The 15,529-nt window shown below is 43.2% G+C and overlaps 1 protein-coding gene across 2 annotated transcripts in view; it reads left to right on the forward strand.

The window, feature by feature from the left end:
- Positions 1-1,205: 1,205 nt before the first annotated feature.
- The window catches only part of RUFY1 (RUN and FYVE domain containing 1), a 57,410-nt gene continuing 43,086 nt past the window's right edge, over positions 1,206-15,529 (forward strand). Inside the window, exons 1-3 of one of the 2 annotated variants that reach the window (XM_060008224.1) lie at positions 1,206-1,520; positions 10,548-10,721; positions 12,070-12,187. In XM_060008224.1, the coding sequence (XP_059864207.1) occupies positions 1,232-1,520; positions 10,548-10,721; positions 12,070-12,187 (581 nt within the window). In that variant the 5' untranslated portion in view covers positions 1,206-1,231. The remainder of the gene's footprint in view (positions 1,521-10,547; positions 10,722-12,069; positions 12,188-15,529) is intronic. The other variant, XM_060008225.1, reaches the window with a different exon arrangement.

Here is a 15,529-nt window from a genome sequence, read left to right on the forward strand (position 1 = left end):
CACACCACAATGAAGAGTATCCTCCACTCGCTGCAACTACAGAAAGCCCACATGCAGCAACAAAGACACAACGCAGCCAAAATAAATTTAAAAAAACAAACAAAAAAAAAAGTATGGTTACCAAAGGGTAAGGGGGGGAATAAATTAGGAGGTTGGGATTAACATATATACACAATGCTATATATAGATAATCAATAAGGACCTACTGTATAGCACCAGAAGTCTACTCAATACTCTGTAATAACCTAAATTGTAAAAGAATCTGAAAAAGAATACATATATGTATAACTAAATCACTTTGTTGTACACTTGAAACTAACACAACATTGTAAATCAACTACACTCTGATAAAAAAATTTTTTTAATTAAAAAAATTTTTTTAAAAATGGCAGCCAACATCCAATCCACCAGTTTGTTGCCATCAGAGAATATACGGAGTTGCAAAAGACTTCTTATGTCTCAAGAGAAGGCCAATATCCAAATTTTAATGTAAAAATTTTTTGATTTCTAAATATCTGCAACTTAAATTTTTTTTTATTTTTTTTAATTTTTGTTTGTGTTGGGTCCTCACTGCTGCCCACAGGCTTTCTCTAGTTGCTGCGAGCGTCTGGCCCAAGCCACATAGTTGAGTAACGGATAGTCATCACAATTATTCTCGTCTGCCATGTGCTCCTTACTTAATTGGTTTTATTATTTTTATTATTACCACCATTTAACTAATTAATAGCAGAGTCCGGATCTTCTGATTCCCAGTCCACCATAGTGTGCTCTTTCCTGCCAAGTTGTAGATTTTAGTTATTAAAAAAAAAAGTCCTGCTTTCCTGCCTCACCTGTCCCCCAGTTTCGTTACCCGCTCTTTTAGGGCTTGTTCTGAAAACTGCTGCAGAAAAATCACTAAGGAGAAGTAAAGTATGAAATGAAAATGAAAAAGAGGAAATAGTGTCACACAAAAAAAACTACGGCCACGTGGGCTGTGCCCAAGCCAGGTTGGATGCACCACAACAAAAGGAGAAAGCCCAAGAATAACTTCCACGAAAACAAGTCCTCCCAGGTGATGAGAACGTAGGTGCTCCTTATGATTTGCACTTTCCCGAACTTTTTTAAAATGACAGAAAAGAAAGGAGGGCGATAAAGAGGAAAGCCCGTCGCGAACACGAAAAACTAGCAGCAAGGGCGAAGCGCCCGCCCGCGCCGAGTCCGCTGCCTGCCGGGGCCACGTGACAAAACCAAGATGGCCGACGGGGAAGACCGGTCCCGGGCGGGGCAGGAGCCGGAGCCGGAGCCGGAGCCGGGAGAAGAGTTTGAGATCGTGGACCGGAGCCAGCTGCCGGGCCCAGGCGAACTGCGGAGGGTGGCGAAGCCGCGTGCGGCGGCGGAAGGCTGGTCGGCGCTCATCCTGACCCTGGCGCGGAGGGCCACTGGCAACCTGTCGGCGAGCTGCGGCAGCGCGCTGCGCGCGGCCGCTGGGCTGGGCGGCGCGGACGGCGGCGCGGGCGGCGCGGACGGCGCGCCGCGCGCAGGTAGGCTTCGGCTGGGCGCGACCTACGAGCTTTCTGTGGGACGGGTGGTCGTTTTACTGTGGGAGCCAGGCTGGCAAGGGCGCTTAACCGACTCAGCCTGTTAGGTTGTTAAAAAAACATCCTGTTAACTCGCCTAACTACTCGTCTGTTTTCTTTATACCGTGTATCCATGCCGAGATAAATACGTGGACGTGGGTGGACTGAGATCGGGGCGACTTCACTTCTAGTTGTGTTCCCCAGGCAGCATTCTTATTCTCACTGGTGAACTTTATACTTTAAAATGTACGAGTTTAAGCTTAGGTAGTCCTTATTAATTTTTAAAGGACTTACTTAAGAAATGAAACCGTACTGTTCTCTGCTTTAAATCTCAAAATGCCATCCTGGCTCACACCTCCAGTTGTTGACGGCGCATCCCGACTCACCGGGGAGTCCAAGCACCAAGGCGGAATTAAGGGGGTGAGGGTTCCAGGTGAGCTCTACAACCAACTAGCTGTGTCATGCAGAAAAGTCATCACATTTCCCAGCCTGTTAAATAGGAATTTTGTGGTTCACCCAATGATCTCTTATAGTCCTTTTAAGCCTTTGTCATCTATAACAGAGTTTTAGCAAATGAGTGAGAACGGAAACATTAAATGATTATGATATTTAGAGTGTGACTTAGCCCTGTAAAGCCAGATATTTAGAGCTGTGCCAACCAATACAGTAGCCACTACCCACATGTGATGTTTAAATGTTAAAAATTCAGTTCCTCAGTCACAACAGCCACATTTGAAGTGCTCAGTAGTCTACACGTGGCTAGTGGCTACTGTATTGGATTGTGCAGTGAGAACATTTTCATCACACAAAGTGCTGTGGGGCAGAGTTCACTAAAGACTGTGGAGTGCTCTCTAAGAAGCATTATATTATAGTGTGCCTTTGAGGTTCCTTTTTTTTTTAACAAGTACTCTTTTTTAATATTTATTTTACTTTATTTTTTTGGCTGCGTCAGGTCTTAGTTGCAGCACTTGAGATCTTCACTGAGGCGCACATGATTCTCTCTAGTTGTGGCGCGCAGGCTCCAGGGTGCCTGGGCTTTGTGGTTTGCAGCATGGGGGCTCTCTCATTGAGGCGTGCGGGCTTAGTTGCCCCGTAGCATGTGGGATCTTAGTTCCCAGCCAGGGATCCAACCAGCGTCCCCTGCATTGGAAGGCAGATTCTTTACCACTGGACCACCAGGGAAGTCCCTGCCTTTGAGGTTTCTTGATTCCATCCTGTCCAATGTATATTTGATGTAGAAGTCAGCACTGGCACAAGGATAGTGGATTGTGACAGTTTCATTGGTTAAGGAAGATTACTGAGGAAAGTTTAAAATCTGACGAGATAGAAAACAATATTTCTTTGGCGATAGAAAGTAGACTAGAAGGTAACGAAGGAGCCTGTTTAACTCAGGAATCTAGTTGCCACTAGCTCGTTACCTTTACACGCATCAATGGGTGTTTGACTGTATGCCCACCATTGGTGGTCAGTCCTGAGAGTCAAGGCATGGGCTCTTCTGGAGCCTTCTTAGTAAGCAAATAATACATGTTAGCTGTTCGGTGATAAATAAAATGTGCCAGTGCCTAGAACTGTGCCTAGCACAGAATAATAAATATTTGTTGAACAAATGCATATTTGAAAAATACTTGTTTTCTATTTATGGTAATGCTATAAATAATACCCAGCATTTATATTGTGCTTCCTAGGTGCCAGATATTAGTCTTAGGTCTGTACATACATTAGTTCATTTAATCTTCACAATAATCCTAGGTGATCGCTGAACTGGCTTCATGATCTGCAATCAATGCAGGCTTTAATCAGTGTGATTGTGCACGGCCAGGTACTCAGAAGTGCCCCATGATAGAAATTCTTACTAATTTTATCTTTGAATTTGTATTAAGTGAAGTCTGATGGGACAAAGGAGCATGTGTGGGGGCCTTGGAGCCGGCTTTTGTGTGGTCCCATCTTCCACTGTCTTCCTGGGACAGGTTCTTGGCCGCTCTGTTCCACTTGAACTGCCCTAGGGCTTGTCCCCACCCCTCCCTGACCACGCTGCATGACCAGTGCGGCCGCAGGGAGGGTTGGGGTTATGCTGTCTGACTCTCAGGGCAGGGCCAGGTATGCACTGGCCTGCCCCGGGCTGGCAGCGCCACAGCACGTTAGGCAGGCACTGGGCAGCAGCCTCTCACCCACCCAACCAGATAGGGACTGCATCCCTGCAGGAAATTGCTGTCACTTAGGGCCATGGGAGGGAGAGGTTGACTTCATGCCTCCGCCCACATAGCCTGCCCCACGTGGTAGGTACCTTTGTTATCCCCTATTTATAAAGAGGGAAACTGCATTAAAGAGAAGTAATTTGACAAAAGTTTACTTAGAAATGGCAGAGCCAGGACTTGAACCAAGCCAGGCTGCCTCTCAAGCCTGTGCTCTTAGTCACATCACCTCAATGCCTTGATGCCTTTAAATAATTTTATAAGTAAAATGCTGTAATATACACATATGGATTTTTAATTAGTCAATTTAAAGAAAATATTAAGTAAATAACTGCCACTCAAATCTGGTGAGAATTGTGAACATGGCTTACTGAGGGCAGAAGTGTGGGGAACAGCTGGGTGAGCTGTTACTCCGAGAGTAACCCAGATTTGAAGCCATCAGGTAGGACAGGAGTGGGGATGGGGAAAAGGAACTGAACCCTGGGTAGCATGCTCTGCAGAGGCCTCAGAAAAGCAGGTCAGGAGAAGATGGCAGCCACCACTCCAGTCAGGGCTGGCTCATTTCATCTCTTTTCCATTGATCTGCTTATCTGCTTACAAAAGCAGTGAGAACAGAGATTATTCAGAGGGAGTGGTGAAGGAGCGGAGACTGAATGTTAGCAGCACTCTTGCCAGATAAAATTGTTTTGGTGATACAGGTTTAAGGAAAAAGCTGTGGAATGTCATGGAATGTGGAACGCTTTGAATACTTGTTTTAAAATGTTATCCCACGTGGGGTCTGGTAGCACAACTTGCCACAATGATTGCATTCTCTGTAGTTATCTTGTTTGGTTTTTTGGTATTTTTTCTAAAGGTAATACACATGGTAAAACAAAAACAAAAATCAAACTGTACTAAAGGACACTCAGTGTAGAATAAGTCCTCCTTCCCAGAAACTGTCCCCAATCCTACTGTGTTTCAGAGTGTCTGTGCATGTAACGTGCTTTCATCTCTATACACACAGTTTTCACACAAACCACAGTATACACACACAGGGTTCTACATCGTGCTTTTTAAAGTAATGCCTCCTCCTAAAGCAGTGGTCCCCAAGCTTTTTGGCACCAGGGACCAGTTTCATGGAAGACAATTTTTCCACAGACTTGGTGGGGGGAATGGTTTCGAGATGATTCAAGCATGTTACATTTATTGGGCACTTTATTTCTATTATTATTACATTGTAATATACAATGAAATAATTATACAACTCACGATAATGCAGAATCAGTGGGAGCCCTGAGCTTGTCTTCACTTGCCAGTCACTGATAGGGTTTTGATATGAGTCTGCAAGCAATTGTTTATGTTCTCTGTGCAGTCAAACCTCTCTGCTAATGATAATCTGTATTTGCAGCCACTCCCCAGCGCTAGCATCACTGCCTCAGATCATCAGGCATTAGATTCTCATAAGGAGCATGCAACCTAAATCCCTCGCATACACAGTTCACAGTAGGGCTCGTGCTCCTATGACAATCCAGTGCCGCTGCTGATCTGACAGAAGGCAGGACTCAGGTGGTAATGCAAGTGATGGGGAGCAGCTGTAAATACAGGTGAAACTTCGCTCACTCACCCGCCACTCACCTCCTGCTGTGTGGCCCACTTCCTGACAGGCCACAGACCAGTACTGGTCCGTGGCCCGGTGGATAGGGACCCCTGTCCTAAAGGATGAATAACAAAACTCACTGAAGAAGTCATTCTTTAATTTTTAAAGTATTTAGATATATATTTGGCATTAGGTAGGTGATATGTATTATGCCTTTCTCTGTTGTCTTCCATGGCAAATTTTTTTTCCATGTGTCAGAGCACTTCTTCACAAGTGATATTGCTCCTTCCAAAATGAAGTACAATGACTTTTTCATTTCACATTGCTGAACTCCTTAAGTTAGCCATTGAGATAAGTGAAAATTCCGGAAAATTAGGAAAGTGTAAAATGGCTTTGTCAGTACAGGGTAACACCATACTGTATTATAAGATCTTTCAAGACACCAAAGGGCTAATCAAAACTAAAACTCAAATTTATAAAGAATCTAGTTAATTCTCTATAATTCAGAACCCGATCAAAAAAGAAAAAAATTGTAGAATCCACTCCCTGAAGTGAATACTTATTCTCTACACCAAAGGTATAGAGCAGCCCTTTGAGATGTTTGTGGCTGGTAGTTGCATTTTTTTCTCTCCTGCATAGTTTATACTTAAATGCTTTTATAAGCATTTAAAATTTTTTTAGCCAATTACCAGGTTTTCCATAAAAATCCAGATCACCAGCTTCTCCTGAAAACTCCCATCTGGCACATATGATCAATCAGCATTCCTCCAGCAAGAGGGTGGCTGCACGTTCTCTCCAGCTTGTCCTCTCACTGGGTCACTCTTTTATGTTACAGGCCCAGCCCCTCTACAACAGTCAAGGTTGAGATCCCTGATCAGACCATTTACTTGGCAATTCAATAAGTGTGGAATTTTGTGACATTCTGTGTGTTGTGTTGAACTATTATTAACAAAGCTTAGAGATGTGAACAGCTTAGCCAAGGTCACAAAGCTAATAAAACTGAGAGATGAAACAGCTTAAAGATCCTTCCAGCTCCAATTTTCCATGACCCTAAATTGAGCTCAAATGGGAATAAGTGACTAACCCAACCACGGGATGGATGAGATGGCTGCAGAACACTGCTGTGTTCCCAGGAACGATGGTAGGAGCCACTGCCTTAAGCACTAGTCTTCACATTTTTTGTTCACATGACCCCCCCCCCAAAAATCTTCAGCTTTTAAAGTTGATACATAAAATTCTTCATCATAATTTTAAAGTTTAGAATACATTTTCTGGTTTATTGTAAAATTGACTTTTTAAAATAAAACCATGATATCATTCTTTTAAGTGTATCAAGTGGTATATAAATACCTTAATGATTTGATAACACTACCATCCATCTTAAAAATAAATAACAAGTTAATTAATATTTGAAATTTTTACATTTTTCCCTTTTATTCCTTGGACTTGAATTTCCAATCCACTTACGTATGTTTTAAATTTTTTTATTGGTCATCCTATCATACATCTCAGAAAAAAATATGTAAATTAATTAAAATGTAATAAACTTTTCTTGTGACTAAAGCTGAGTGTATAAAATATTTTTTCTTGGGCTTCCCTAGTGGTGCAGTGGTTAAGACTCTGCCTGCCAATGCAGGGGACACGGGCTCGAGCCCTGGTCCAGGAAGATCCCACGTGCCACGAGCAACTAAGCCCATGTACCACAACTACTGAGCCTGCACTCTAAAGCCCGCGAGCCACAACTACTGAAGCCCGCGGGCCTAGACCCCATGCTCTGCAACAAGAGAAGCCACCACAATGAGAAGCTCACACACCGCAACGAAGAGTAGCCCCCTCTCGCCACAACTAGAGAAAGCCTGTGCTCAGTAACAAAGACCCAATGCAGCCAAAAATAAATAAATTAATTTAAAAAAATTTTTTTCTTCTGGAACAAATTACCATTAGAATTATTAGTAATGCTAAGTTAATTAAAGGAATATAATTTTATAAGTAATTATACCTAAATTTTTCTTGGAATTACTTCTCTTCATGAGCTGGTGTTGGTTTTTTCATTAGCATGTACTTGTAGATGAATATATATATTTACTGATAAAATGTGATAGGACTCAGAATCAATTTTATTCCTATTTTTTGATTTTTTATAGATGTGATCCTTGAGAAATCTGGCTCATATAAATAAGAAATAGAAATGGACAGGTTTTTTTTTCCCATTGGTAAATTCTACCAAATATTTTTTTTAAGTTTTATTGAAGTATAGTTGATTTACAATGTCATGTTAATTTCTGCTGTACAGCAAAGTGACTCAGGTATGAAATGGACAGTTTTGTTATAGTAATGTTGTTCAATTTTTGAACTCCTTCTAAGTTATATGCCCCAAATCACATTGATCTAATGTCAAAATTTTGTTCATTTTTGTTCAAATATTCATTTTGTTCAAATGAAAATCACCTTACTTGCAAAAGGATACAACCTAGTCACATTAAAGAAATTTCTCTACCTCTGGGAAGTTCCCAAAAAAAGACTTTATCAAAACTTATCAGATGATAATTATGCCTTATAATTCTTTCACTCTGTTTAACTCAGAACACTCAAAATGGTTGGGAATATCTAAACATTGCTTATTTCATTACACCTTGCCAATACAATATTTTTTGACAAAAAGTGTTTAGGGAATTCCCTGGTTGTCCAGTGGTTGGGACTGCACACTTCCACTGCAGGGGACACGGGTTTGATCCCTAGTCAGGGAACTAAGTCCCATATGGCCAAAATTAATTAATTACTTAATTATTTAAAAGTTAGTTTACATGTACTTGAAATCCATTTTCATCAAAAACTTGGAGCTTCAGTTTGGCTCATTTAATTTATTGAACGTGTCCATCAAGTTAATGGCATATCCAAGGGATGAGTATTGAGACTGAAAACAATTATATATATTCATATTTGTGGGGGAAATTTTTTTTTAACTCTCCAAATTCAGGATACCCAGCAGAGGGCTGGAGACCAACCCTCTCTCCCAAGACCAAGTTTAACTAAGTTCAACAAAGCAATGAGAGACTGGAGGCTCTTCATGTTTTGAGTGACTTGATTAATCATCAAAGGAGGTTTCACCTCCATTTGGTGTGTGAGACTTTCTGCACCCCAGGTCAGTGCATCAAGAGGAAGATATGGGGGCTTCCCTGGTGGCACAGTGGTTAAGAATCTGCCTGCCAATGCAGGGGACACGGGTTTGCGCCCTGGTCTGGGAAGATCCCACATGCCGTGGAGCAACTAAGCCCACGCACCACAACTACTGAGCCTGCGCTCTAGAGCCCATGAGCCACAACTACTGAAGCCCACGTGCCTAGAGCCCATGCTCCGCAACAAGAGAAGCCACTGCAATGAGAAGCCTGCGCACCGCAACAGAGTAGCCCCCACTCTCAGCAACTAGAGAAAACCCGCCTGCAGCAGTGAAGACCCAATGCAGCCAAAAATTAAATAAATGAATAAATAAGTTTATTTTTTAAAAAAAGAGGACAAGATATTGAACAAGGAATGAATTGTGGTTCTTCTGTAGAGTGGAAGAAGAAAGAGTGCCTGTGAAACTTGAGGATCTAGAAATCGACTTCCTTAAAATATCTGGGCCTGCCTAGCCCTCCACAGGACTGCCTGCATACGTATTCCCATTCGAACAACACTAGACTTCGTTTTAGACCGGGGATTGGTATCTTCTTTGAATAAATCTTTACAAATTGCTTCTGTGGTTATTGGTCTATTCAGGATTTCTCCCTCTTCTTGTTGGGGTTTTACAGTTTATATTCCTTTGCCTATCATCCATTTCATTAAACTTTTCAAATTTATAAATGTAATACATAGGATTCTCTCAAAATTTAAAAATAATTATACCACTCCCACCCAAATGCTTTACTTAAAGTCCACTTTTCTTTTTCCACACCATGATGAAAGGTTTAGGCCGATTTTTCTTTCCCAGCAGCTGTCCTCTTGGGTTTTGATGAGAATTTAGAATTTTCAGTCCCAGGCTGTCTCTAGTCTTAATACCTGTATTATAAATTCACAGTCATAGTATCATTCTTTTCGGTTTAGCTACACATATATATGCTCTTTTAACTATTTATATGTCCATATTATTTACTGCCCATGAAATAAAGCAGGTAGACAAAGGATTAATATCCAGAATATACGGACCAATAAAACAAAGGCAAAGAAGGTTAAAAGATTTAACAGGCAGTTCATAGAAGGAATACTAGGAGACAAACATGAAAAGCTGCTTAACATCTGTAATGAACAACTGCAAACTAAAACAGTAAGATCCCCACCCCACCCCACCCATTTAAATGACCAAACGATGGCGCAGGTGCGGAGAGAGGGGCGCGCTGGCCCGGGATATTTTTCCTGCCGGGAGTAGGTTATAGTTTGGGGTCTATATTATTAATTTCTCGAATGACAGTTTCCTGGGCTTGAGATGACACTTGGTAAGAATTTGTCATGGATATATGATATTGACTACAAACTTTTACTCTCAAAGTGACAAGGTTAATGGAGTTGAAAAGCAGCTGAGTTCATTTTATTCTAACGGTTTTATTTACAAAAGAAGTGTAAAACTCGTAATTGTCCACTAATTGTGGACGAAAGATGGGTAACAACGAAAATTTGAGTCCATTACTGAGGAACTGCTGCTTTCTCGAAGGCTCCGGCTGGCACTATCAGGCAAAACAACCGGCTCAGAAAGCCCTGTGGCCGGTGTGCGGACCAACCCAACCAATCCCGGAAGCCGCTACCTCCGTCCTGGCTGAAAAGTCAAAATGGCGCCCGTTAGCTCCATGGGCGTGGCCTCGAGCTGGACTCCTCCAATAGGAACGAGAGGGGGTGGAGCACTTTCCCAGCAAGCCTTCTAGCTTGGGGCAGGGCTTCCTGGAGTTTGCGCCCTACCATTAGTCAAAAATGGAATGGGGGCGTGGGAGGAACCTTTCGCGGAGACTCTTGGTAGGGTCGTCGCCGTAGCAACGCGCTGAGCTACCTGGGAGAGGCCTCTAGAGTCTGACCCAAGGACCCCGCCGCCCACATGCGGCTGTGACCTCCCGGGGTCAGGGCCCGGCTGGCTGCGATCTCCAGTTTACCCGCACGTCCGCGCTCCGAGCAGACCGCCTCCATTGTTCCGCGTCCAGCCTCCTCACCCCGGGCTACACTCAGTCCGCTAACGAAGCTGTCCCCGCTTCTGTCCTCCAGCTTCCAAGTGCCAGATGATGGAGGAGCGTGTCAACCTGATGCACATGATGAAACTCAGCATCAAGGTCTTGCTCCAGTCCGCCCTGAGCCTGGGCCGCAGCCTGGATGCAGACCATGCCCCCTTGCAGCAGTTCTTTGTAGTGATGGAGCACTGCCTCAAACATGGGCTGAAAGGTGAGCCTGAGGGCGGGGGCGGGGGCTTGAAAAATTTGGGCTAGCTGCTTCCCAGCATCATCAGTGCCAAACGTTGTTCTGGGTGCTGGTGGTGTTCTTGTGCACACAAGACAAACAGTGCACAAGACAAACAAGGTCCCTGCCCACAAGACGCGACATTCTAGAGCAGCGCTGTCCAATAGAAATGCCATGCAAGCCACATGTGTAATTTCTAATGTTCTAGTAGACACGTTTAAAAAAACGGAGAAGAAACAGATGAAATTACTTTTAGTAATTTATCCCAATATAGCCAAAATATTATCATTTTGACACATATAATCAGTATAAACCTTACTAATGAGATATTTTGCATTCTTTTCTACACTGAGGCTTAAAGATCCACCGTGTGTTTTATACTTACAGCACATCTCAGTTGCACTGGCTACATTTCAGTAGCACTTGTGGCTAGTGACTACCTTGGACAGCACAGTTCTAGAAGAGGAGACAGACAACAAACTCAGAAGCAAACATAATTACAAAATGCTACAAATTCAGGGATGCAAAATAGGTTAAATGATAGAGAATAAAGGGAAAAACCTTTCAACTAGGGTGAGAGGCGAAGGTCTTTCTGGGGAGGTAAAATGTGAGCTGAGACCTAAAAGAGAAGGAGTCAACCTTGCAAATGTTTGGGGCAAGAGCCTTCCTAGAAAGACAGAACAAAACAGGAGCAAAGTCCTGAGGGGGACCAACCTTGGTTTCAGGAAGACACCAGGTAACTGAGGCATGCTGAGAAGCAGTAGGTGAGGTCAGGGCAGTTGGGATGGGCTGGATCACGGTAGGCCTTTATAGGTCAGGTAAGGAGCTGGATTTTATTCTAAGAGTATTTAGAGGATTTTCAGCAAGGGAAAAACAAGATCTAACTTACATTTGTAAAAGAACTTCCAGCTATGTGGAGGACAGATTAGAAAGGTGGGGAGGTGACGGTATTAGGAGCAGGGAAACCCATTAGGAGATTATTGCAGCAGTTCAGATGAGGGATGGTGGTGATGATTTGAAATCAAGAATTGACTTTGGCATAGGAGGGAGAAAGGGCAAGGATTTCACAGGTGATCATTTGACCACTTGTTTTATTTCATGATCAATAAATACTTGAAAGAAAGAGCCTAGTGAGTATATCAGAGAAACCCTTTCATTAGAGGAAGGGAGAGCTCATTTGGTACCTGGCCTTTCCCAGTCCCCAAGACTGAATCAGAAGGAGTAAGCAGTGCAGCTCCACAGCATTCATTTGGCTTTTGGGAGAGAGACTGTGGGACCCTGAAGACATTTTGCAACCTGTTCTTATGAATAACACTTCTGTTTTCCCTTTTAGTTAAGAAGAGTTTTATTGGCCAAAATAAATCTTTCTTTGGTCCTTTGGAGCTGGTGGAGAAACTTTGTCCAGAAGCATCAGATATAGCCACTAGTGTCAGAAATCTGCCAGAATTAAAGTGAGTGAGAAGTAGTTACATCAATTTGATGTTTTAAGAAAACTTCCTTGTATTTATCAATTTCTCTATTCTTTGCTGATAAAGCGTTTTCTAATTTAGAACAAATTGTAGCAAAAGCTACACTCTACTTAGACTTTAGTCCCAGCTCTGCTGCTCATTCTCCACATAAGCTTGAGAAAATTTCCCCCTCTCTGAGCCACAGTTTCCTTTTCTTTAAAATGGGGACAGTGATTGCGTGTCGTACAAGGTCAAATAGTGAAAAGGTGTTGTCACCCAAAGAGCAGTTACAGGAGGAAAAAGAGTTGTTACACTCCTGGAATTGCTGCTTCAGATGCACCTGGGTGCTTTGTGACCACCTAGAGGGATGGGATAGGGAGGGGGGGAGGGAGACGCAAGAGGGAGGAGATATGGGGATATATGTATATGTATAGCTGATTCACTTTGTTATAAAGCAGAAACTAACACACCATTAAAAAGCAATTACACTCCAATAAAGATGTTTAAAAAAAAAAAAAGACAGATGCACCTGGGCAGTTTTCTGAATAATACAGTTTGGAACAGATTTTAGATTCCAGGATAAGAAACATTTGTGGAAAGGCTGGCACTGATGAATTTTGCCTTTTTGCCTTATCTGGGTTTGCCCTTGGGATCCCTATGTATAGGCTCAAAATAAAAAACTGAATGGAACACGAAAAGGTGTATCGTGGAATCTGCATTGAGAAGGGGCCCTGGAGATCCTTAGGCCAATGCAAAAGTTCTCCCGGCAGAGTCTTTCACAGGGGACTCAACTGTCCAGCCTCTGTTTGACCTTCTCCTGCAGAGCCAGCTTATACCATTTTTAGATAATAATAATAGCCACCACAATTAACTAAGGGCCTGCCATGTGCCAGGCATTGTGCTAAGGACATTTCATTATCTCGTTTTATCCTCCACAAATCCCTAGGAACTAAGCTGTTGGTGTCCCCATCTACAAGTGCAGAAACTGAGACTCCGAGTAGTTAAGTAACTTGCTCAAGGTCCCTCGGCAAGGGAGTGGTGGAACCAGGAAGAAAACACAGGTCTGCTGGTCTCTGAAGCCCTCTAAATCCCACTAAACCCTCTAAATCCCACTAAACTCCATCTTTGCTGAGCCCTGTGCATTCATAGGACTTAAGCCTTCTGTCTCTGTCCCTGGTTCATCCCTCTGGGCCTATACCACCTAAGGTGAAAACCTTCAGCGACAACCTTTCATATATTTATTTGGTGACCCCCTCATGAGCCTCCTACGTCTTCTGCCTTGTTTCTTCAGTTTTTTTTTTTTTGGTGGTATTGGGTCTTCATTGCAGTGTGCGGGCTTCTCACTGCAGTGGCTTCTCGTTGCAGAGCACAGGCTCTAGGCACGCAGGCTTCAGTAATTGTGGCTCGCGGGTTCTAGAGCGCAGGCTGAGCAGTTGTGGCACACAGGCTTCATTGCTCCCTGGCATGTGGGATCTTCCCGGACCAGGAATCGAACCCATGTCCCCTGCATTCTTAACCACTGCGCCACCAGGGAAGTCCCTTCGCTTGTTCTTTATGTGGTCCTATTGTCCATTCCCTTCCAGCAAGCTCACTCCCTCAAGAGTACAGCACTAGACTGTGTCTCTGGGTGGTCTGGTTGGATGGAGCAGGGGTCTCCCTCCTCCTGCACTCAGGCTATTTCCACTTAGGCACAGGAGGCATTTTTGAAGTCTTGTTGTGCTAACAAAGAGCTTGTTGTCAGCTAAACTCACTGCTTCTGTTCCCTGTGGATGCTAAACAGGTAACTAGCTTAAGTACCAAAATCCTCCCTCTGTCTGCCAAAAAGGAAATACATAGTAGCTCCCTCCTCTTGACGCCTCTGGAGGAGTAGCCTTGTTGGGAGCCATGTGAGAAAAGGCTACTGCTTTGCTCTATAAAGAGCTGCAGTGTTTTTACTATTTCATTAAATAGTAACAAAAGTTCTAAAATTTCTGCAGTATTTTGGAAGTTATGACCAGAATTTTTTATGAGGGTAGAGACTATTTGCTCTAAGGTGGTTTGAAACTTGCGTGACGAACTTTGCATCCTGAGAGACATCTCTCTAGAGTTTAATGTCCTTGTCTAATTGAGATAAAAATATCTTTTACAGTATGGCCTATCACCCAAAATATTTCATTGTTTTCATGTCATGGTTTATTATTAAACAAACTGTTACACAATGAATAAGTTACACTTAAGATTGGCATTTAAACCCAGATAACAGACAAAGCTTGTCTCTCTTTTTTGAAAATTAAAAACAACCTTTTTTGGGACTTCCCTGGTGGCACAGTGGTTAAGACTCCGCCTGCCAATGCAGGAAACATGGGTTCGATCCCTGGTCTGGGAAGATCCCACATGCCGCGGAGCAACGAAGCCTGTGTGCCACAACTACTGAGCCTGTGCTCTAGAGCCCATGCGCCACAACTACTGAAGCGCACACGCCTAGAGCCCAGGCTCTGCAACAAGAGAAGCCACCGCAATGAGAAGCACGCGCACCGCAACGAAGAGTAACCTCCCTTCACCACAACTCGAGAAAGCCCGCGCGCAGCAACAAGGACCCAACACAGCCAAAAATAAATAAATTCTAAAAAAAATAAAATAACCCAAAAATCAATCTTTTTTCTTATTACATAACTTTTTTTTTTTTTTTTTTTTTTTGCCGTACGCGGGCCTCTCACTGCTGTGGCCTCTCCCGTTGCGGAGCACAGGCTCCGGACGCGCAGGCTCAGCGGCCATGGCCCACGGACCTAGCCACTCCGCGGCATGCAGGATCCTCCCGGACCGGGGCACGAACCCGCGTCCCCTGCATCGGCAGGTGGACTCTCAACCACTGCGCCACCAGGGAAGCCCTACATAACTTTTAATTAAGAAACAAAAAAGGCGCTTCTGTTAGCTTACTACTCAGAAAAAAAACTACAATTAATATCGTGGTCAGTATCCTTTTAGATCCTTTCAGTGCATAGTCGGACAGACAAATAAATAAGAGTCTATTTTTATTCCCCTCCACCTCACCCAGTGGCTTCATTATTGCACTGCTTCTCATGGAAGACAGTTTGGCACTATCCACAAAAACCACCAATACATCTACCCTTTGACCCAGCAATTCCACTTCTAGGAGTTTTATCTCGTAAATCTAACACATGAAAATGACACATGTACAGAAATACCTGTTGCAGCATTATTTGTAGCAGCGGAAGATTAGAAACAGCCTAGATAAAAACCAGCTAAATAAATTATAGGGCAGTCCAATACTGAAACACTCTAAAGCTATGAAAAAATGAACGAAAAATTCCCTGTGTCTGGAAAGAATTTCAAAATGACAGATAT

Source organism: Delphinus delphis, chromosome 3 (assembly GCF_949987515.2).
Source record: "Delphinus delphis chromosome 3, mDelDel1.2, whole genome shotgun sequence".
In the NCBI taxonomy this organism is placed as follows: domain Eukaryota; kingdom Metazoa; phylum Chordata; class Mammalia; order Artiodactyla; family Delphinidae; genus Delphinus; species Delphinus delphis.